The sequence below is a fragment of the Rhagoletis pomonella genome, unplaced genomic scaffold (assembly GCF_013731165.1).
Source record: "Rhagoletis pomonella isolate Grant_MI unplaced genomic scaffold, Rhpom_1.0 Rhpom_scaffold_00002, whole genome shotgun sequence".
Lineage (NCBI taxonomy): Eukaryota > Metazoa > Arthropoda > Insecta > Diptera > Tephritidae > Rhagoletis > Rhagoletis pomonella.
Genome location: NW_023458556.1, coordinates 106,148,865 through 106,171,318, shown reverse-complemented (window position 1 = coordinate 106,171,318; position 22,454 = coordinate 106,148,865). Strand labels below are relative to the sequence as shown.

The window sequence follows — 22,454 nt, the reverse complement described above, 5'->3', positions numbered from 1 at the left end:
AATGATTAAACTCAATTTATTTGTATATGGAAGAAAACCGCAACACCTTTGGCGAAAAAAATTCTAAAAAATCAACGGTAACCTTTAGCCACTTGAAACTTGCACATTATTGGACTAAAACTGTGTATTCAGAAAAATTCTAACACTTCCGAGAAAAAAGTTTGAAATTTATATGAAAATTTGTTGCACTTTTTTGTAGTATTCTACAAACTGTTAAACTTGGCTTTATATGGGTTTTTTTAGAGAAAGACCTATATTTTAATTGAAAATTCTTAAAAATAAATAAATAAACATAAGTGGCACACAATATCACTTTGAGATGGCGTGCTATAGATATGACCGATACTGTACATGGTCAGTATCAATAGCATCGATGGCAGTTAAATCTTAGGTGAATTTCAATAATAAATATCAATAGCAATATCGATAAATGTCAATAGCAATATCGAAAAATATCGACACCAAAATCGATAAAAACATCGATAAAAAAATCGATAGCAAAATTGATAACAATATCGAAAAAAATTTCGTTAACAAAATCGATAAATACCGATAACAAAATCGATAAATACCGATAACAAAATCGATAACTATCAATAACAAAATCGATAAATATCGATAGCATAATCGATAAATATCGATAAATGAATTGATAAAAAATCGATAAGTATCGATAACAAAATCGATAAATATCGATAACAAAATCGATAAAAAATATCGCTAACAAAATAGTTAAAAATATCGACAACAAATCAATAAAAATAGCGATTATTATATCGATAAGTTCCGAAAATATCGATGGCAAAAATTGATAACAATATCGATAGAAATTTCGATAACAAAATCGATAAAAATATCGATAACAAAGCCGATAAAAATATCGATTATTTTATTGATAAGTTTCGAGAATCCCTAAAATCTCTAAAATCCCAAAATAGTTCCCAGATTGAGTCTCTGTGTCTCTCTCTATATCCTTTCCTCTTTAATAACCTTTATTTTAATCTTTCTTCCCCTATCTTCATCTTTACTTTTATATTTATCATTTTCTTCGTCTACATAATCCCCTTCCACCTTTGCCCGTATATAAGTAAAGTGTTTAAATTTACCTTGGTCTTCATTTTTGCCTTTATATGCATCTTTTTTTTTGTTTTCATTTTTACCTTTGCCATTATCCTTTTCTTTATCTATGTACGTATGTACGTACTCACCTTTACTTTCATTGTTGTATTGGTCTTTTTCTAAGTGTTATTCTTTAACCTTTTATTAGCAAATTTTTGTTAAATTAATACCATGTGCATACACACAAGAAGCACGTGTTTCAGCCCCAACCATTTCCGTTGCACCATTTCCGTGTGCAATTTCCGTTGAATTTTCCAATTTACTCCCAACCAACCAACCGCCGCTAAAGAAGTTTCACTTCAAAAAGCATTTGCGAAAAATGGACTCGATAAAAGACCTATTTATGAACCGATTTTGTTAATGCAAATTCGAAACGTTTATTACTTTCATGATGATTTTTTTTTCATTCGAAATATATACATATGTACATGTATATATGTATGTGGACTAAACTCAAAAACCAGTCAAATTGTCAGAGGTTATATCTTGCATATGTGGTCCTATTATAGCCTACTAGACAACACGCTGGTGGCGCTGGAGTAGAGTTACTTATAAAAGTCGTATTTATTAACCGATTTCGTTCAAATTCGCAAAGTGAGCTACCTGTATGATGAAGAATTCGTTTCCTAAAAATGAGCCCTGTATATTTTATAAAATCTAATTGAAATTCATAATGCGCATTCATTTCATGACATGCAGCGTACAACAAATGTACAACAAATTCGTCTTATTAAACGTTTTATTGCATACAAAAATAGGCGTAGCCAGGTAGGGGCAGGGGGGTGCTCGAGCCCCCCCTAACTTTCAAATTTTCCTTATATATATATAAAATAGTACCCTGAAATGCCAGCATAATAGGGTCGAGCTCCCCCCCTACATTTCATTCTGGCTACGCCGATGCATACAAAGGTACATATGTAGATATGTACGTAAGGTATATTGAAATGTCATTTCGACAGAGCACATTTAAAATTCATTGTAAACTGGTTTGAGATCGTTAATATAAAAATCATTTTATACATATACTTGTAACCAGCTGATTAAGTCAACAACATTTCGATCGATTTTGGCTGTTTCTCTTTTGTTTATTATTTTTCCATAAAAGCCAAGCTCATTATATAACAAACAAAATATAAATCCACATTTCAAACTTTGTGCAAAAGTTATAAAAAATCTGTAAAGTTTCAGCTAGATTTTCAACTTTTTATTCAGATTTTTTAGAATTTTTTTGAGTATGCAGTTTGATAGCGCATTAAATTTCAGGGCAATAATGTGAAAGTTTGAATGGGCTAAATAATCGCGTTGATTTTTAATAATTTGTTTTTCTTGTAGGCATTTGGTTAGGGGGTCGGTTGTCGAAAATGCTAAATTACGTTCTGCTAAGAAGGAGCATAGCAATTTAAGCCTTTTTTGCGTTCGTTACATTTTCAATGAAGTCTTAAAAAAGTCGCCTAGTTTTTTCTGACTTTTTATGCCGCTACAGCTTTTTTGATGCTTTTGCGAGCGTGCGTGTTGCAATAGATCAGCTTTTCCTGATTTGGCTTTTAATGTGCCTATTGCAAGCATTACAATAAGCCTCGTAACCTCAAGTGTTTACACAACCAGCCTTTGAACACGGGATCCTTAGTCCAAGATAAAAAAAAAGTGCGCGTACGCTTGGTTTGCATCATATTTAAGTCATCTGTGGCCAAAGAATAAATATCTATTGAAGCAGCTGCTGCAAAACACAAAGCTTGTAAGGATTTTTTAGAAAGTAATTCAAAATCAGTTCTACTTACACTGGGAAGTTAAAAAACGTAATTTTTTACACAAAAAACGTCCAAACGTCAACGGGATACAAAAAACGTCCAAATGACGTTAAAAACGTCAACCTGGCAACGCTGGCCGTTAGTACAGCAGTAAGACGTAAGTAAGTAAGGGAAGGGGGGTTTAGTTTCCTTATCAGAACTTTTATTGGCTTACATGGTTTACGGACCAATATTGAAGTTGCAAGATCATAGAAGAATATTACGCACCTTTGGCTTCGTTTCAATTTAAACTAAAAATGTGTACTTTACAGAACGCCTTTGCTTTTAACGCTATTTTTCTATTGGCCAACGCAAAAAATCTTATTAGGCGCCGCGAAGCAAGCGGGCAACGGCTAGTACATACATATATGAAAGACGACGAGATACGAGAGGCGACGCCTCTAGCCATTGTGTATCACAAATTTAAGTTATCGATGCCCGTGTGGATACTCCCTGCAGCGAAATCCCAAACTAGTCAGGAAAAATACTAGTTTACAACTAGAATTGCCTGACAGAAACCGAACTAGTTCGAAAATGACCAAACTTGTACCAAGTACAAAACTATTTATTCATGCCCTGTTTTATTTGACTTCGACAGTTTAATACGATAAAGTACACAAAATATTATAACCTTTATTTGGGTATATTGTAAACCATTAAATTGAGTACGTATTTGATTATACCAGGCCTGTTAAATAATGATTAATATTCATAATGACTATTAATTAAAGCATGTTTTTTTGATAACCGTTTAGTTGATTAAATACCGATTAATTGTTACTCTTATAAATTTTTAAAAAGAATAAACTGAAATGTGCAAAGTTAATGAATTTAATTTATTTTAATACTATATAAAATATTTTAATTTATTTTAATTTATTTTATTACTGAAGTATTAACTGATGTATTAATTTTATTTTTAACTAACTTTTTTCCTTTGCAGATTCAATATTATTAAAAAAGATAAATATATAGTATTTATTGTTCCTGAAACCTTTTACTTTTTATAAGAAATGTATTTAAATTTATGTTCGAAAGTTGGAAATATTTATGTATTTAGTTTTGCTTTTAATTAATGGTCAAAAAAATTTACACCAATTATTGGAACATCTGAGGCTGCAAAATAGCAATGTGTGATATATTAAAGTGTACTTAATCAAAAGTTTTTTATAGTATATTCATGAATTCATTTTATTTTTTGACTCCCAAAGTAGTGGTTTTGGTCGATAATTGGACTAGTATTTTTCTGTCTATTTTCAACTAGTTTGATACTGGAATATTTCTGACCGAAATCTGACAATTGCCATCTCGTAGGACATCCCCATGTTAAAAATACCAGTTGGTTGCATGGAAAAAAGATAGTTGGCTGACTAGTTGGGCATGTGGTTCATATTAGTTGTGAAGTAGTTTACAACTAGTACATTTGACTACAGGGCTGTTTTGTGCTCAGTACAAATTCGGATACCTTTTTAAACAAAAATATATTACATGTAAATATGTATTTCCGTAAATTTTTCTTCACTAAATTAGCGACAGAGAAAAAATATTAATGCAATGGCGATTGTTAAAGTTTGACGATAAGATTGAGGTTTTAGACGATATTGAAGGTTTATGGGGGGAATTAGTAAAATAAATAATGTATTAAACAAAACTCTATATAATGGATTACTTTCATTTATCTTTAATTGGTTACGCTTGACACTTAGCTCCGCTGCTGCTGAGCGCATATTTTCTGATCTCAAGAACAAATATAGGGCCATTATTTTGCAACCGAGCTACAAAAGAACACTCGCTCAAATGACGAAATACACGCAAAGCAACAACACAAACTCGGCTATTTATCCGAGTTCAGCCAGGTCGGTTAAAACATACGCGACCTAAAGAGTAGTGTTGTTGAGTGAAAAAACTGCTCTATTGTGAATTGTTAATGGGAAAGTGGAGGGAAATTTTTGTTTTCGTAAATACATGATTTATATTTTAAATAAGTATATATATTACGCAAATACCTCGCATAATTACTAATTTCTATTGTTTTTTGTGTCTAAATCCCTTTGAATTAATCACATGTTTCTTGCCAGCTACCAGCAGGGTTGCTTAAGTAGCTAAAAGGAAATTTTACCCGAGTTGAGCGTTCTTTTGCGCTCGCTTACAAAAAAATGCAGCTTATGTAAATCAAATCGATTTCCTCTAGAAATGGTAGAACAAATTTAGGGAGTTCGCAAGGTGTTGTATACTGTCGTTTTGTTGCATGTCGTAAACTGTAAAAGCTTAAATAAATGTTTAGAGAACTTGAAACCACAACCAACTTTTTTTGAACACTGTGAAAATTCATATTATGACTTTTATATTACCTTGCGAATAGGGATGCAAGCGATGCATCGATGCTTTCAAAACAAACGACGGAAGCTATTGCAATCATCACTTAGGACATAAATTGGCTTTGGGGACTAGATTAGATTTAGATTAGATTTTTTTCTGAACTCTATTTCAAAATTTTTATATTCAAATAAATAAGAATTATTTACAGTACAACATAATTATAGCTAGGGTCTTGCGCATTTTTTTCTACAAGAAATGTGGTAAAAAGCGCAAAAAGCCGTCTGCAAAAATATCATTAAAAACCAACGCAATACTTTAGCCACTTAAAACTTGCACTTGTTTACTTTACCCACTTTTCCTAAAGATTCAGATTAAAAAAGCTCAGAACTAAGATGAAAATGTGTTGAATTTTTGTAAATTCTGTATAAAGTTTGAAAGTTTGACTTAAGTGGTTTTGATTAAAGCTTGAACCATATTCTTATAAACAAATAAACATATTTATTTGAAAAACATTGTAAATATTTAACAAAAAACACCATGCACCCATTTTTGATCGACAATGTATATTAAAATGAGCATTTTTCAATTGGAAAAATGTGTTTTCTTTTTTAAATTAATTAATAATTTTATTAATACCGCTGGGATAGGTAAATTTTGATTTTTAGGCACGTCGTGGTTACATAGTGGCTATATATATATTTACTTAAATTTGTAGCGAATATGTGAGTCCAGTTCTTTCGAGTTTAAAAAATATTTCTGGCTACATTTTATTTCGTGTAGTTGATGAGAAATTAAAAAATCGGGAAAAAATCGATGTATCGTTTTTATAACCGAGTTTTTTTAACTTCGATGTTTGTTGTGGGAACCAGTGAATGAACTTAAAAAAAATTATATCTGGTAAAATCTGGCAAAAAATGTGGTAGATTTCAAAAAAATGTGGTAGATCTCAGGTTTTGGATCAAAATTTTTACAAAAGTTAAAAAAATTCTGCAAGATTTCACTCAAATTGCAAACATTTTAATTAGAATTAAAAAAAAAAATTTAATTTTAGTATCATAAAGTGCAAGATTGAAGATGCTAAAAATTGCGTTGAGCTTTGGCAATTTTTTTCCTTGACAGTTCCTTCCATATCAAGATATTTTTCGAACATATTTTGAGAGACTTTTGCAACCTTGCGGAGTGCTGCCAGCTTTTCTTATTATCAAATCACGATTTAGCGAACAAATGTGGCACGTTACAGAAACCGCTACTTGGGATTTGACGATTTTAACATTTCTCGAGTAAAAGTAAACAACGCCTCAGAAGCTTTAGATGCACTGAAATTGTCAATACTTTAACCAAAATCGCAATTTTTTTACATTTTCGTTATTAATTCTTTTTATAAATCATATATTTTGCAATTTAACACAATAAAACCAATTTTCCTGTCGAAAAATTTATTATTGAGAAGATTTACTATTTTACAGTTTATTTTATCCTCCTATTCGGCTTTGTTTACTTTTACTTGAAAAATTTCATCGCCACCGGGAAAGCGGAATCTTGTATTATATCATTCTTGTTACAATATAGTGTTTAGTGTTTGACGATGTTTGCTCTTAAAATTAAGAAAAGTATGTCGAGCAAAAATAAAACTACTCAAAAAGGCGAATATGTGGTAGATTTCAGACCTGGTGGTAGTTTTTCAGTGCACAGCTGTATTTTAGACACGGCTAAACTAAGATTCGCCAATCAAATGGCAGCCAGCTGTTAAATTTAAACGCAGTTTTCGTAATTTAGGTTTAAACTTTCACTAAATTATATGTAGGTATGTACTTTCGTTTATATTGAAGAAAGTGTAGTAAAATAAGCAATGGTAGTGAAAATGTGGTTGTTGTTTGATTGTGAATTGAACTGTATTAATAAAAACAACTTGCGGGTAGTTGCCCCAAACATGTAAACGTAAAATCATGTTGAGCCTTTTCTGGTGACTAGGACTGTTTACTGATAGCTCACAGACAAAAACGAGACGCTCCCCTGGAGCGGAAAGTACTAGTACAGAACTAGTGAATTCACCAGTTTTCGGGAGTCGAATACCGGTACCTCGCAAATCTACCACCCATGCATTCTACTGTCGCATTTAACATGGAGTTGTCCTAGGATTGACTCCCGCTGTGTAACTTTGTCCTAGTACTTGTAGTATTAACATGTAACCTGTAAGCGAACCACGTTTTTTTTCGTTGTGCACTTCACAGATACTTTTTATAATTAAAAAAAAAGCGAAAATAAAATGAGATTTGAACCTGTACACTCTTGGCCGCAATTAATTGTAGCATCTTTGCGCACTCAGCTACAGGTACAACCTTACTAGCCCGAACACAATGAAAACGACGAGCTACAAACCACAGCTGTCAAATTATTTTAACACGTACTCTTATGTAGATAATTATTTTGGCGACGACCGGGCTACGCGACGGCTGTGGCCAGATTAGATCTATTTCTATTTTTCTGGCGACAGATAAGGTTCTTCCTCTTCTTTTATGTCAAACTCATACAAATTCATGATGTCGCTGCCGCGTTCAAAGAAATCATGTCGCCATCGACAAAGCGCTTAGATAATAAAGATGACAAATTGGAAGCTGTGGTCGGTAGCTCGTCGTTTTCAATGTGTTCAGAACTTACAGAGTGGAGTTTTTTGGAAATTTTTTATTGGCCTGAACTTATTCTCTATAAAAATTTCTAGATAGCACCATCCAGTGATCAGTCGTACAAACTTTTCACAAGCTACAGAGTGGCGTTGTTTGAAATTTTATTATTGAGCAGAACTGATTCTTGCTGATAATTGTAACAAAATTGGCATTTAAACTCGCCATATCTCAGTCGTTTGTGTATCGATCGATTTGGAATTTTCACACAATAAACTACACACTATTCCAAAGAATTTAAATTGAATCCCACTTCTTAATACTCAGTATAAATAAAACTAACTTTTTTATGAGAATTAAGAGGGCGTTTGTTTCCAAATGCAAAAGTTGTGTTATAAAGTTTGGAAACAATTTCTTGTTTTAAAACAGTATAGTAGACGACTATCTAAGGAAGTTTTTGCGAAAGTTTCAGATTTAAACATCAAACAGCAAAGCTATAACAATATTATTATGACCTGCACGGTTAGCAGATTAGCGCGCTCTAAAAGGCTTTATAACTCGGATAAGTAAAAAAAGTCCCTTTTTTATTAACGACTTCTATGTAAAAAGACTTGATCTTTCGATTGAGATAACTAAAAACAATATTAAAAATGACCATAATTGAGAAAAATTACAAATAAAATTTTCGTTCAGAATTTTCACCATGAAAATGGGAAAATTTTGGAAAACGCATAGTACCATCGTATAGCCCGTACACAAATCTATAGAAATCATAGTTTTCGAATTATTTTCTGTGTGCTTCCCAGCTAGTCGAAAAGTAGCTTGTTTTGCACCGCTCAGCGCGCTTGGGACATTTGACGTGAGGTGCCCCATACACTCAGAAAAAGGTTTAGTTATAATTACCATGATTTGGCTATAGTGACCAAGTGGCATGGTTGGATATGGCGAAATAAATATCTAGTTCACGAAAGTCTGCAATTTACTTGAGACTTTTAGTTGGGACAAATGTATATTTGTTAATAATTACAAAACGACTACCTTGATTGGATAATATTGTTAGTTGAATAAAATCATTGTTGTTTATACAAGTTTTCAATTAATTTTGTGAACTTGCTGTAGACGTGAATCAGCTAACCGTTTATTATTGGAAAAAAAGTTTCAGTTTGACACAAATAAAAAATTACTCGATCGTTGTTGTGTTTACTTTCTTCTTTTATTTGCATATATTAAGCATAAAAAATACATACATATTTATATAAATAGTTACTAGTGTAAATAATACATATGTATATGGTGGTAAGAATTTCCTGAAAAGAAACGATGAAATAGGAATAGTCGTGCGAAAACCCAGGTCAATATCTGCTGGAAGTGCTGGTTTAAGTATACTGCTTTGCTTTTTCCTTGGCTAAATAGATACTTTCAAATTATAATTCACATGAATTATATATCCACTGAGAAACCCCGGTTGGCATCAAAGTTTACATTTTTAAATAACTATGCGCACACCGAAACAACTCGCGGCGATGGCAAAACTGAAACCTCAGTATATCCAGTAAAAAAAAACTGTGGTGAAGTCCTTTATGGGGATAAAGTTTCCAGAGTTGAAATTTTAGGTAGCACACAATTTCTTACACGCATGGTTGCTTTTCAGCACCAATGAAAGAAACTTAAGGAACATTAAAAAAAAATATGCATATAGTGCATTAATTTTTGAAAGAAATACCATATAATGTATGTACTCTGATTAATAATATTAAAAAGTGTATTATAACCACCCTTTTATGTTATATTTGATACAAATTAATTTTGCTACTCGGAACGCTCTGCGCATTGCCACTGAATGAGCCAATTTACACGACGACTTTTCACCCTGCGTTTTTGGCACGTTCCCTTTTAAAGAAGTCTTCGAAAATCCTCGTGCATTTACACGATGACTTTTTCTTTGCGGCGTTTCTTGCTTATTTTTGACATTTAAGCGTAAAATTTTCTTTGGTCAACTCTTTCGTCCTCATTTTTAAGGCGAACTCAAAGCAAAAATACGAAAAAGTGAGCTCGATAAAAGCGAATCGTCAAAAAAACCCCTCGATTTCGCTCACCGTGCGCTCTTGCCTACCCCGCAGACTTCGCTACACTTCTTGCCAACAAGCTCGACACGCATGACTTTCCACCCAGGGTGGAAAGTCATCGTGTAAATTGGCTGAATATTAGGTTTACTTAAAATTACATACAAGTTAAGATGACTGCCACCACGGCCGGTAAGAAGCCCGAAGCAAAGGGCAAACAACCTTCCAGGAAGCTGCCTGCTGTCCCCGAGTCGTAGCTGAAGTTCAGAAAGAAGCAGCTCAGCAAACGTGCTACCCTGATCAAGCGTAAACTAAAGCGTTTGGCTGTGATTGCACTCCGCAAACGTGAAAGCTTGGTGCATGCTGAGAAATACCAAGCAAAATATCTCCGTGATGGACGCCGTGAGAATAAGTTGCGCCGCACAGTGCCTAATTTGGGCGATTTAGGGGAAGGAAAATCGAAGTTGGTAAAAAAAAGTTCAGATACGATATGTTTGCGTATGGATGTCTGATATAATAGAAAATCGGTCCCCAATTGTTAGAAGATCACCTGGAAGAATTCTGAGCTTTTGCAAACATGCCTGTTTTGACGAACGAAAATCGCCAGTTTTCCGGCCTTTATCAATCAGTGGTCGTATCCGTCTCATTTCATAACGAGACTGCAGTCTTGGGTATACTTTGCATTTTACACATTGTAAACTTAATTAAAAACATTATTTTGAAATTTTAAACGTCAATCTTACATATCAATTGCGCTCCTTTAGATTAAACAAAAAAATGGGATTTCGCTTTTTTCATATAAGCATATAAATTGTTTGACAGCGTGTGACATTTGGATCTCTTCAGGAACCTTTAACTGGACATCTGTATATCAAGGGCCAATAGTAAGAATTTGCACAAAATTGCACAATTCAAAAAAAAGTCGATGTACCGGCCTATTCTGCTTGTAGCCGAACATTTTGTAACAAGCTAATTTTGTTACCAACAGTTGTCACCACTTCTTGCAACCGCAATTCTATTTACCTTGGTAACGTTTTAATTTATTCAGCAATTCAGCTATGGAGTTTTGTGTAAATTCTGGTATTGCATATTTCACGGGGCAATATTTTGTTACCTGCTCATGAGATGGTAACAAAATTTACCAGTTACAAGAGTGTGGAGAATACGAAAAGGGTTTAAAAATTTACAGTAATTTTACTAACCGGTAACAAAATTTTTGTTGCCAACGCAGAATAGGCCTGTTAAAGTCAACCTTTGGTTAAAAAAAATCGGGTTTTTGGTATTTTTGGTGACAAAAATTTAGTCATTGGGATTTTTCTTATTTTGAGTCATGGCAGCTACAAATCTCATAAAAAGATTGAAGGCGAAATAACGACAGCAATAAATGTAAAAAATAAAACTACCAAAATCTATGTTTTATTTAATAACCGGCCTGGAGCTCAAAATTAACGAATAAAATAAAAAGAGAACTTTTTGAAATATGGGTGAATGGCGGGTTCGTGGTGGGAGCGAAGAATGCGGCTGTCATCAAATACGTGCAGGCTTGGTGTGACGATCGAAAACCGCAGATTACTGATGCCGAAATTAGGCAAGTAAAACAACGGTGCCAATATTTCTGCAAGGGGCTTAAAGAGTGTTGGCTAATCTCTTAAAAACAATAAAATGTATCACGCCAACTGTCATATGAAGTTTTATTCGAGACCCTTTATTCCCGCTGTGGCTGAGTGGTTAGGTCTCTTCATTTGTTTTATAACAGCAGGACGCCCACCACAAATTGGAGGAGAAGCTTAGCTTATTCGTTCTATGGTATCGAGCGAAACGGTCGATCGACCTTAAGGTGAAGAAACACAAATAATAATTTAGGTTTTCTTTTTTTTTGTTTTGATTTTTGTATACTTAGTTCTTGTACAACACTTTAGTTAATGCAAAAGGTGAAAACTCAGCCAAAATGGTGCGAAGATATTAGAAATCAAATTATATAATTATATTTATATTTTTTGTGAATATATTGCTTACTATGTATCTAATACATATCGCAAATCTTAACAAAATCAGTCTATAAATACGGGCTTTCAAAAAATTTCGACCCCGGCGCCACCTAACGAGTAAATTTTTTGCAAAAATATTCCTGCACATGCAACGAATATACGTGGAAAAAATAACCCAGATTCGACCATACCTAACCAGTGTTGCCGTTTTAACCCTTTGGTGGCTAGATTTAGCTACCACATACTTTTTTTGGCTACATAAATTTAAAATTGCCTCTAGCCCTTTTTTTAGCCCTTTGGAGAATTTATTCATACTTGGCATTAAAAAGTTGTATAGTATGCTTAATTTGATCTAATATTTTTTTTTTCATTTATGTAAGAGATGAATTTTTAAACTAAGAAAGACTGACATGTATACATATACGTATTGTATGTTTCTTAAGATTTTATACATACATACTGTAAAAGTGTTAGGGCTGTTAACTTATCTATTAACGATTTAACTATAGTTTAAAATAGATAAGTTTACGGCCCTTAATATGCTTAATTTGTTAAATGGCCCATCAAGTCGATTGACCGTGTATGTTCTTGTGGTGTGATTGTTCAAGCTGCTGGCGCGACTTCAAAAACTATTTGAAAATTGTATGATTTTACCAGCATGCTGGTGTCGTGAGTGGTGAAATTAGCTCAATTTTCTAAGTCAAAAGTATTTTGGCGGAAATTTCTTGCACTATATGGGTCAAAGCCGTGTTTGTGGAAGATTAAGTTCACGATATTGCAGTTGTGAATTAAAAAAAAAAAATAATAATTAACAAAATGTTATAAAAATTATGAAATTTCGGCTCCAATTATTTCGATCTTTCCTCGACCTCATTTGTAAAGAAATAAATGTTGTACCAGCATGCTGGTAAGTTATATGATTCGAGCCTGATTGTACAATCACTTGATGGAGCCAGCAAGTTGGTGTCGTATACTTCCCCTTTTATACAAAAAGGTTTTTGGTTAGATAAAGTATGAGCATTTTTTCTAGAGTTCAGTGATTTTCTATACCATTACTTACTGAAAATGTTTGCGCGTATACTTATATAAGTATATGTAAGTAAAAAAAATTTTGCTACCATTTTTAGCCACAACGACTTTTTTAGCTCTTTTTTAGCCCTTTTTTTAACGTAATTTGGCTACCGCTAAAAATTATTCGCGGCAACAATGTACCTAACGGAGATATATCACTTTTAATTTTTGACTATAAAGACCCTCCCCTGAAAATGCCCATATAAAATATTAGACTTATGGAATCACCCACATCCTTTGAAAGCGTAATTATACAGTCTATTAGAAGTACATAACTAAAAAAAATATATTCTAGAGTCAAAATTGTGGGAGCTATGATTTTCCTTCCCCTAAATCGCCAAAATTACGCACTGTGCGCCGTCTGGCAAAGAAACGCGGCCCATTCTACGTGCCTGCAGAAGACAAATTGACTTTTGTGATCTGTATCCGCGGTATCAACAAAGTTGCACCAAAAGTGCGTAAAGTTTTACTGTTGTTCCGTTTTCGCCACATTAACCACGGTTTGTTCATCAAATTGAACCATTAATATGTTACGCATTGCCGAACCCTATATCACATGAGGTTATCCAAATCTTAAATCAGTTCGTGAATTGATCTACAAACGTGGAATTGTCAAGCACAACCATCAACGTGTCTCAATCTCTGACAACTTTGTGATCGAACGCAAATTGCGCAAAGCACACGATATTCAGTGCGTTGATTATTTGGCGCACGAAATATTCACTGTTGGATCCCACTTCAAGAAAGCCTCCAACTTCCTCTGGCCATTCAAGCTCAACACCAACCGGCGGCTGGCGCAAGAGGGCTAATCACTACGTTGAGGTTGGTGATTTCGGTAACCGTGAAGATAAGATCAACAAACTGCCGCACAAAGTTTAAAGAAATTTTTTTGGTGTACAAGGTGGAGTATTTTTTTTTTTTTAACTTTTTGAAGGTTTATCCGCAAATATGCCAAACGGAAGGCAACTTATATTCGCGATTCCTTGAATAGTGTCGAAATTCCATTGCCGTATCTAAAGGCCATTTCAAAAGGCTCCAATCCACAAATTTAATTATTTTTTTTGGGTTTTCAGCTCATTAATGATGCAACCAGGGTTGCATTTACCGTCTATGAAAATATTTCCAAAATTAGCTACGAGCAACTAAAAGTTGGTTCAGCTTAAGCGAAATAGTTTTTTGTTAAATATTTATTCCTGGTACTTATTAAAAAGAATCAGATCAATATTAATGTATGAAATGAAGTAAATAAAAATCTACGAACACATTTCTTGAATATTTTGTCATAGAGCCGTTATTAAATACAGACATAACGGCGTCGGGCGTTGGTCTTGACGTATATAGAATTAATGCGTTAGAGAGATAAATATACAAGCTAAACTTTTTTTGTTAATTAGCGATGCATTTTACTAATCAGCCTAATCGTGAGTTTCGCCAGAATTTTTTTCACCCACCCGTAGTGAATACACGGAAACGAAAAGTGAAAAGGTGACTCGGTTCGAGAAAATTAAACTCATGATAAGGCTGAATATGTCGGAAACTAAAGCAGATATTTAAAAACAGATGACGCTATTTGAAAGATCTTGATTAGTTTAGTACGACAGCATTACTAACGTAATTTGTACCAAATTACCGAAAACATTTTAGTCAATTACTCGGAAACTAAAGAAGATATCCAAAAAACTGTTAACCTGCACATTGGCGATACCTGCCTTAAAAATTGTGCGACTAGTATCATCAATATCAATCAATATTATCAATATTATCAATGAAAGTATTAGGTTTACCTGCACTGGCCCTACAATTACCTAACTTTACAACCTTTTATTTATTTTGCTCATCTCGCAGAACAACGAAAATGGCTATCAATTTATGTAGTTATATAGATAATTAGATAACACTCGGTAAAAATTTCGCTTGCAGTAATTTCTACATGGTAAGTGCTCCGCCAATATTTGGTTTCATAGGGATTCGGATACCTTCCTCATTGAAGTAGTAAAGAAAATTCGCTTAAGTGCCTTTTTCGGTTACGTGCACAAGTTTTTCGTGCAAGGAAGGATGTGCAGCTAAGCAAAATATACTGTATTTGAAAGTTACTGGCATAATCTCGAGCCTGTATGTAAATTTTCGTAAAAAGTTAAGAAGTATATTCATATGCTGAAAAGATATTTTCGCAGATTCACAATTTATTTAAAGTATATCATCAGCCCTGTTTCCAATTCCATGTGAATAAATCGCTCCCATAACTTCGACACAGTAAAATAACAAGTAATTTTTAGCAAAAAAAAACCGACATCAACTCCCATATAAAAAAAAATATATATATATATATCTCATGATCCGCTGATCGGATCTTAACCAGATTTGTATGGGACCACCTCTGAGACACTACCTTTCCGATGCAAATCGAAATCGGTTGACGTGGTCAAAAGTTATGCGGTAACATACATACAACAAAAAAAAAAAAAAAAAATATTCCGACGAACTGATAACCTCCTCCTTTTTTGGAAGTCGGTTAATAAATATTCTAAATACATTTATATTTCGGTTAAACCTGAGATGTTCAAGCGCTCTGAAATATTTTACTATCCATTTCTCTAGTGCTAAAATAATTTTCACCACCTTGAATTGCTGCACAACACCCTTATTGCCGAAAAAGCGTTGCTTTCAACACTAGTCCTTTATGGGGACCAAATTTGGTGAAAAAACAGCTAAGTTTGTTTACTGGATATACTGCACACACTTTTCTTTCTCTACCTAGCGCAGTGATCGACATGCCATAGCTTACTGAGCGCTCTGTGAACACACGCGTGTTTCACCCATATTCGAACAGCGGTAGCGGAGCAATGATTTCCACGCACACATACCTTGTTTATACCAACACATAAAGCGCTTTGACCCAGTTCGCTGTGATTCAAAACGGAAGCATAAACAAACTTTCAATACGTTCAGAAATTCAAAAGTGTATTGACTCGAACTTGTTTTCAAATCGCTTTTTAACCGACTTCCAAAAAAGGAGGAGGTTATCAGTTCGTCGGAATCTTTTTTTTTTATGTATGTTACCGCATAACTTTGGACCACGTCTTTTTGCATCGGAAAGGTAGTGTCTCAGACTAATGTGGCTAAGATCCGATCAGTGGATCATGAGATATATATATGTGACCTGGTCTACGAAAAGGGAGCTTACGTGCGAAAACTAGTTTTCTGTGAAAAAGCTGTGAAAAGTAAGCAACTCGTTTCGTCAGTTTCTCATTATCTCGTTAATTGTTCTCCGCGCCGGACGTCCAGTAAGTGTTGTTGTTGGTCCAGTAAGTGTTGTTGTTGGTCGGAATATTATTATAGTTCATCGTGTAAGTTGCTAGTGTGGAACATTTAAAAAAGTAACACTGAAGAAGTGACGTTTACTGTTTCTGTTGATTATCGTCTTCGCATTTCGCATGAAATGAAACGTGAGTGTTGATGAGGAGTTCAGTGCCGTATACGGATAATATTTCCATGAAAAGGATGATGAAAACGATGATGAAAACTATGAAGAGAGCGATGATGATGAAGAGGAAGTATGTGTATCTCAGACAGAAGATGATACCGAACAAACTTTTGTTAAGATGGGCCTGTATGTTGTTGATGTAAAGGAGGAGGAGCTGGTAACAAAATTTCTGTCAAAAGATTGTTGTAATAATGAATGCCATACACTGATACCACGGGAAATGATCGAGAGTACGCGGAACAATTGTTTAGAGATGTCGAAAAATGAACTTGATTTAGTGATACTAAGTCACATCGAAGCTGGAATTATGAGTAACGAAAAGCTAGAAAGTGTATACGCAAAGCTTGCTGGGCGGAAGAAATATGGACAGAGACAGGATACAGAAGTTATGAGGCATAGAATTCAATTTACCTTCTACAGAGTACCTGTTTGTCGTTCGTTTTTCCTTTTTGTACATGCCTGTACGACGAAGCGTTACGAAAATTTAGTACGTCATTTTCACGCACAGGGTGTAACAGTGCGCCAACACGGACTGGCAAATAAACCGAGTACACATCCAAAGTCATTTAAACCGGCTGACATCGAAAAAGCTGTTAAATTCATCGAGTCTATAGCCGATTTAATGGCTCTTCCACTGCCCGGACGACTCCCAAAATTTAAGGATTTTCGGATAATGAAACTGCTATCCAGCGAGACGAAGTCCTCAATTTATCGAAAATACATTTCTTCACTCAGTGATGACGAATTGAAGATGAGTAATTGCAGTTTTCGACGGATATGGTCTAAATACATACCCCATGTTACAGTTATGAAACCTGCGGATGATCTCTGCGATGTCTGCCGTGGTAAGTAGCTCATTATTTTCTCATTTTATAGTTGTATCAAACGTTGAGATTAAATTCAGTATTTTTTCTTTTAATAGGAAACACAATATCGATTGCGCAAGCCAAAGGTGTTACTGACATTGAACGCGCACAGAAGCTTAATCAATTTCTTGATCACCTCCACCGAGCCCGAAATCAACGAGTCATTTGATTTTGCCCAAACCGTTCACTACCCTGTCAGTCCACAACAACCTGGTACAGCATACTTCAAAGCAACCAAGAAGTGCGGAGTCTTCGGAATTACAGACGAAAAACAAAAAGTTCAGGTTAGAATTTCAAACTGAATCATAGGAACTCAAATTGCTCGCCTTTACAGGATCTTACTTAAATTTTTTTTTTTACAGTACAATTACATGAAAGACGAAAAAGATGACGTTGGTAAAGGACCTAACTGTGTTGTGAGCATCCTGCATTATCACCTGCAAACCTACTATAAAGACATTGAAACACTCGTTCTTTTCTGTGACAATTGTGTTGGGCAGAATAAGAATAACACTGTACTATCATATCTGCAATGGTGTTTGGCTCGGGGTCTTAACAAAACTATTTTATTCAATTTTCTACTTACCGGGCACACTAAGTTCGCGCCTGATCGTTACTTCGATATTTTCAAAAGTAAGTATGCCGTCAGTAACATCGACACGTGTGCAGATTTACTGCAGTGTGTCGAGGCATCATCACCTGGGGGTTATAATAAAGCTGTATCGGCTGAAAAAGTCGTCTGGTATGAATGGGACAGCTATTTTAAACAACTGTACAAGTCACTTGTTGGAATAACGCAATTCCATCATTTCATAATCTCTACAGATTGTGTAAAAACAAAGAAATTCGCAGACAGTGAAGAAGTGCAGTCCTTTAAGCTTCTGTTAAAACCTATCGATCCTGAAATGCCGAAAGTTATACAACCAGCCGGTTTATCTTTGGAACGTCAGTGGTACATCTATCACAATCTTCGCAGCTTAGTTTCGGATATATCTAAAGTAGATATTGTGGCTCCATTGCCGAAAGATTTGCCATCGAAGAAACGGAAGGCAAAAACTAGTGAAGATGTTCTCAAACCAGACGAGGACCCAGGTCCATCTTCCTCAGGATCAACACGTAAAAAGATCTCAAGGAAAACGACAACAAAGAAAAATACATAAACTACTCAGCATTATTATTTTTGGCCCATAATACGTTTTCTAGTGTATAATCATGTCTTTATAGCTTATAATTCAATGTATTTTGTTCATTACCAATAAATTATATTTTGTCGTATTTTTACTCTTCTTTCTCTACATTTTTAGTACACTTCTAATCAAGTTAGGATTTTCTGCTTTTCACCACGTGAAAAAGCATCTCATCTTCCATCCGAATCAACCAAAAAGTGAAAATTGATTTTTTGACACCTAAGAGGTGAAGTCGGTTTTTTTTTTGCTAAAAATTACTTGTTTATTTCTCACATCGGTTAGGAAACAGGTATAAACACATCACTCACGTGACGCGAAGTGAAAAAGGCCGGTTTTCTTTATACAGCCCGTTTTAAATTTGAATTATTATTATAACAAATTTGAATTATTGTTCGCTTCCATTTCGGTCCACCGCGCAAATTAATTATTTAAGAAATATTGAATAAAGGAATATGTGTTGAGTCAAATCAGCTTTTTGTTGGTGCGGTTCTTGCGTAGGTATAAACAAGGTAACAGTCTCATTCATTGAATCGTCCCAGTAGAAATCGGTTGTATGCATTCTTGAAGGATGCTTGCTATATGAGTGAATTAGTGTGAACAATTCATGCGTAGTCATGAATTTCCACGAATAAATTCAAATTCTAGCGAATTGCAAGCGAATGTACGTTGTCGTTGTTTTAAGTACATTTCTTGATAAATTTGAAGTGGAATTTTTGTAATATTTTCAGTCTTGTACAATAATTTTAGTGAACGGACGTGTTGTGCGATACTATTTTCAGCACAAACGGGCTTTTACAAGATATGCGTTTGCATATGTAAGTGCTACTTGTTTGTATGTCCCCGTATATTAAAATGTATCAGAAAAGTAGCATTTACATATGGGGATACATATCTTGTAAGAATGCTTTAATACTGTTCCATTAATGCATTTTTGTATGTTTGAAACATTAATACAGCCATATGCATACAGCAGTAGTACAAGTGTATGATTAAGGTACGCATACGCTCTGAGAAACCACGCGTGTTAAATGGAAATGAAGGTTCATTTATACTGGCATGTATACACAGCAGCAAGCTCATGCCACCAACAGCGATGTTGTATGCTTAAGATTTCTACTGGGGTTTTTATGCAATGGTCGGCATACTAGCGCATTCAAACGATTCAATAAGTGGGACTGTGTGCATTGCTTAGCTGGCGCTCTTCGTATGTAACACACACGTGGTCAGAGAGCGCTGATCATTATTTAGGGGTGGCTCACAAGCATGAATATGTTCCGCTCTCAAACCAAATCGTGGTTATCTGTATTAGCAGAGCTTAATGACATCCTTTTATGAACCATACGTTAAGTTGAATGGAATTTGTAGAAATATGCTTCAAAGAAATATTTATTAGTATTTACCAAACCCTTCAACTAAATTAACGGTTTGCTACAACCTAGATAAATATTAGAAGCTTTAATATATTTAGTTATAATTACCAACACATGGTAATAGTTCCCAATCCTTGGTAACAGTTCCCAAATATTGTTAAAATTCGGGAACTAAATATCTTTAGTTGTCGAAAGTAATCCTTTTTCTCAGCGTGTGCCACTGCACAATCGAGGTGCGTCCAGGTTATGCATCAATATGACTGGCACCCCAAACTTTAATTGCAATTTGTGCGACGGCACCCCTGAAAAGTCTTAAGAGTTTAGAAACTCTATAGGGTATGTTGTTGCACCCTCATTTGTCATCACTGTATCAACAGACATGTACATATGTAGTCGCCTCACCAGGGCCCGAATCGCGGCAGCCGTGAGCATGCGAGCAATCGCGTCGAGTAAAATTACGTGACGTGTCGAGTAGCCGGATCGCCGCATTCGAAACGAAGCGAATAAAATGTTATGCAATAATATCCCTGGCGTTTCTCTGAATGACATTTACAAATAGCATGAAATGCGAAAACAAAACAAAACAATAAAAGTATTTGAATTGAAATCCAACGTAAGTATTCAAATGTACGAAATCTTCTTAAGGAAATGTATGAAATTTGGGTTTTGCAGGCGCTAAAATGAACCCCGTGGTATTTTTTTATACAAGCTCATCGGATTCAGACGAGGAGCATCACCAAGAGGCCATAAGGTGCAGGATTCGCGATAAAAGCAATCCTATGGCTTTATCTGACGCAGCGTAAGAAAATGAAGTTTTATAACATTTAAATTAATTTTTATAAATCACTTACAGATTCAGAAAGCGCTTTAGACTCTCTAAAGATGCATTTAGTTTCGTCCTGTCGGAAATAAAATTTCAAGGGCATTTATCAACCGCGGTGCCACCAATGCTTCAACTAGCGGCAACTTTGTCCCTTTTGGCGAGTGGAGGCTACCAGCACTTAGTTGGAAACGACTTTTTGATCGGGGTATGCCAAAGCACAGTTTCTAAAATTGTGCCCACAGTTCATTAAGTTTCGCCAGACCGCCTTTCTCAGTGCACGGAATCATTTGTTCAGAAATATAAAATTCCAGGAGGCAAGTTTACCGATTACATTATCATTAACAATTTCGTACTAATAACTACAACTATATTTACAGTTATCGGTTGTATTGATGGCACACATTTTGCTCTTCAAAAACCAACTGAAAATGAGCATATGTTTTATAATCGGAGAGGATACCACAGCCTCAATTCAATGATAGTAAGTTGCACATACATATGTATGTACACATTTATACATAATATGCATTTATACATGTGTATGTATAAATGAAAAACTTATGAATATGAATGTACATTTGCAGATTTGTGATCACGAGTATAGAATTTTGGCTATTGACTCGAAATATGGTGGAGCAGCACATGATTCATTTGTGTGGAAACATTCAGCGCAGAGGAGATTTTTAGAGGATGAATACAATCGGAAATCATTTGAAAAATGTCTGGCTTTTAGGTTATATATGCACTTATACAAATACTTAAATATAGTATTCTATATGTATGTATTTTCTCATTTAACAGGAGACTCAGGTTACCCTTTGGAGCCATGGTGTTTGACACCATTCAGAAACCCCGTAGATGGTTCGAGTCAAGCGCGGTTCAATGAAATTCAGTCGAAAGCACGTTGCATTGTTGAACGCACCATTGGTATTTTGAAGGGCCGATGGAAAATTCTCAGTAATGATAAAAGAAGTCGTTACACCCTTGAAAAGATGGCGCAATTTGACAATGTATGTGCAGCGTTGCATAACATTTGCATACATTTTAAAAGTCCGTCATACTGTAGCTGTTTTGTAATTGATAATGATGATATTGAAATAGATACAGGAAGTGAAACCCAATTAACCAAAATTGGGCATAAAATAAGAAATCGCATAATGTTGTCGTTGGATAATAATTAAATAAACACTCGATCGACAGTTTAATCCATTTCCTTTTAATAAAATATTTTTTCTTATTAAAATAGGAATAGGAATAGGAATAGGAAAGAATACGGGTGATTGGAATCCGTACAAACTTGCGCTAACTTCTTATAACAAAGAATTGCGGAAATCCAAAAGCGCTAGCTGGCGAAACCACTGCGAGGAAATAAAGAGCCTCCCAGAGGCAGTACGCCTCCAAAAAGCACTAAATAGGGAACATAAAAATACGATCGGCACTCTAAAGAAACCAGATGGTAGATATACTCAGCATCCGGGAGAGACTTGCAGACTTCTGCTAGACACTCACTTCCCGGGCGGCAAAGCGGGCTATTATCTACCGGAATTGGGTGTCCCAGCACGCACTTCTGGTAGAGAGCAAAGCCTTGCAACTAAACTTACCACGGTAGAAAGAGTGCAATGGGCGGTATATACCTTCAGCCCATACAAATCACCAGGACCAGATGGGGTCTATCCTTGTCAACACCAACAAGGAAGTAACTACATAGCCCCAGTCCTTTCCAGACTATACAGAGCGTCGCTCCTACTGTGTCACA

At 35.0% G+C, this 22,454-nt stretch overlaps 1 protein-coding gene and 1 pseudogene across 1 annotated transcript; both read left to right on the top strand.

The window, feature by feature from the left end:
- LOC118756796 overlaps positions 1–13,847 on the top strand; it is a 19,068-nt pseudogene extending 5,221 nt beyond the window's left edge.
- A 3,403-nt stretch (positions 13,848–17,250) lies between these two features.
- Positions 17,251–18,527, top strand: LOC118734300. The gene is made up of 3 exons (XM_036464016.1): positions 17,251–17,297; positions 17,375–17,602; positions 17,681–18,527. The coding sequence occupies exons 1-3, from the start codon at positions 17,274–17,276 to the stop codon at positions 18,476–18,478; spliced, it is 1,050 nt and encodes a 349-aa protein (XP_036319909.1). The 5' UTR covers positions 17,251–17,273; the 3' UTR covers positions 18,479–18,527.
- The last annotated feature ends 3,927 nt before the right edge of the window (positions 18,528–22,454 follow it).

Excerpts from the sequence above, each read along its gene's own strand:
- LOC118734300 (XM_036464016.1), top strand. The coding sequence starts at position 17,274 with ATGATCTCTGCGATGTCTGCCGTG. Across the intron at positions 17,298-17,374 it reads TCTCTGCGATGTCTGCCGTG|GAAACACAATATCGATTGCG; the intron begins GTAAGTAGCTCA and ends TTCTTTTAATAG. Across the intron at positions 17,603-17,680 it reads ACGAAAAACAAAAAGTTCAG|TACAATTACATGAAAGACGA; the intron begins GTTAGAATTTCA and ends TTTTTTTTACAG.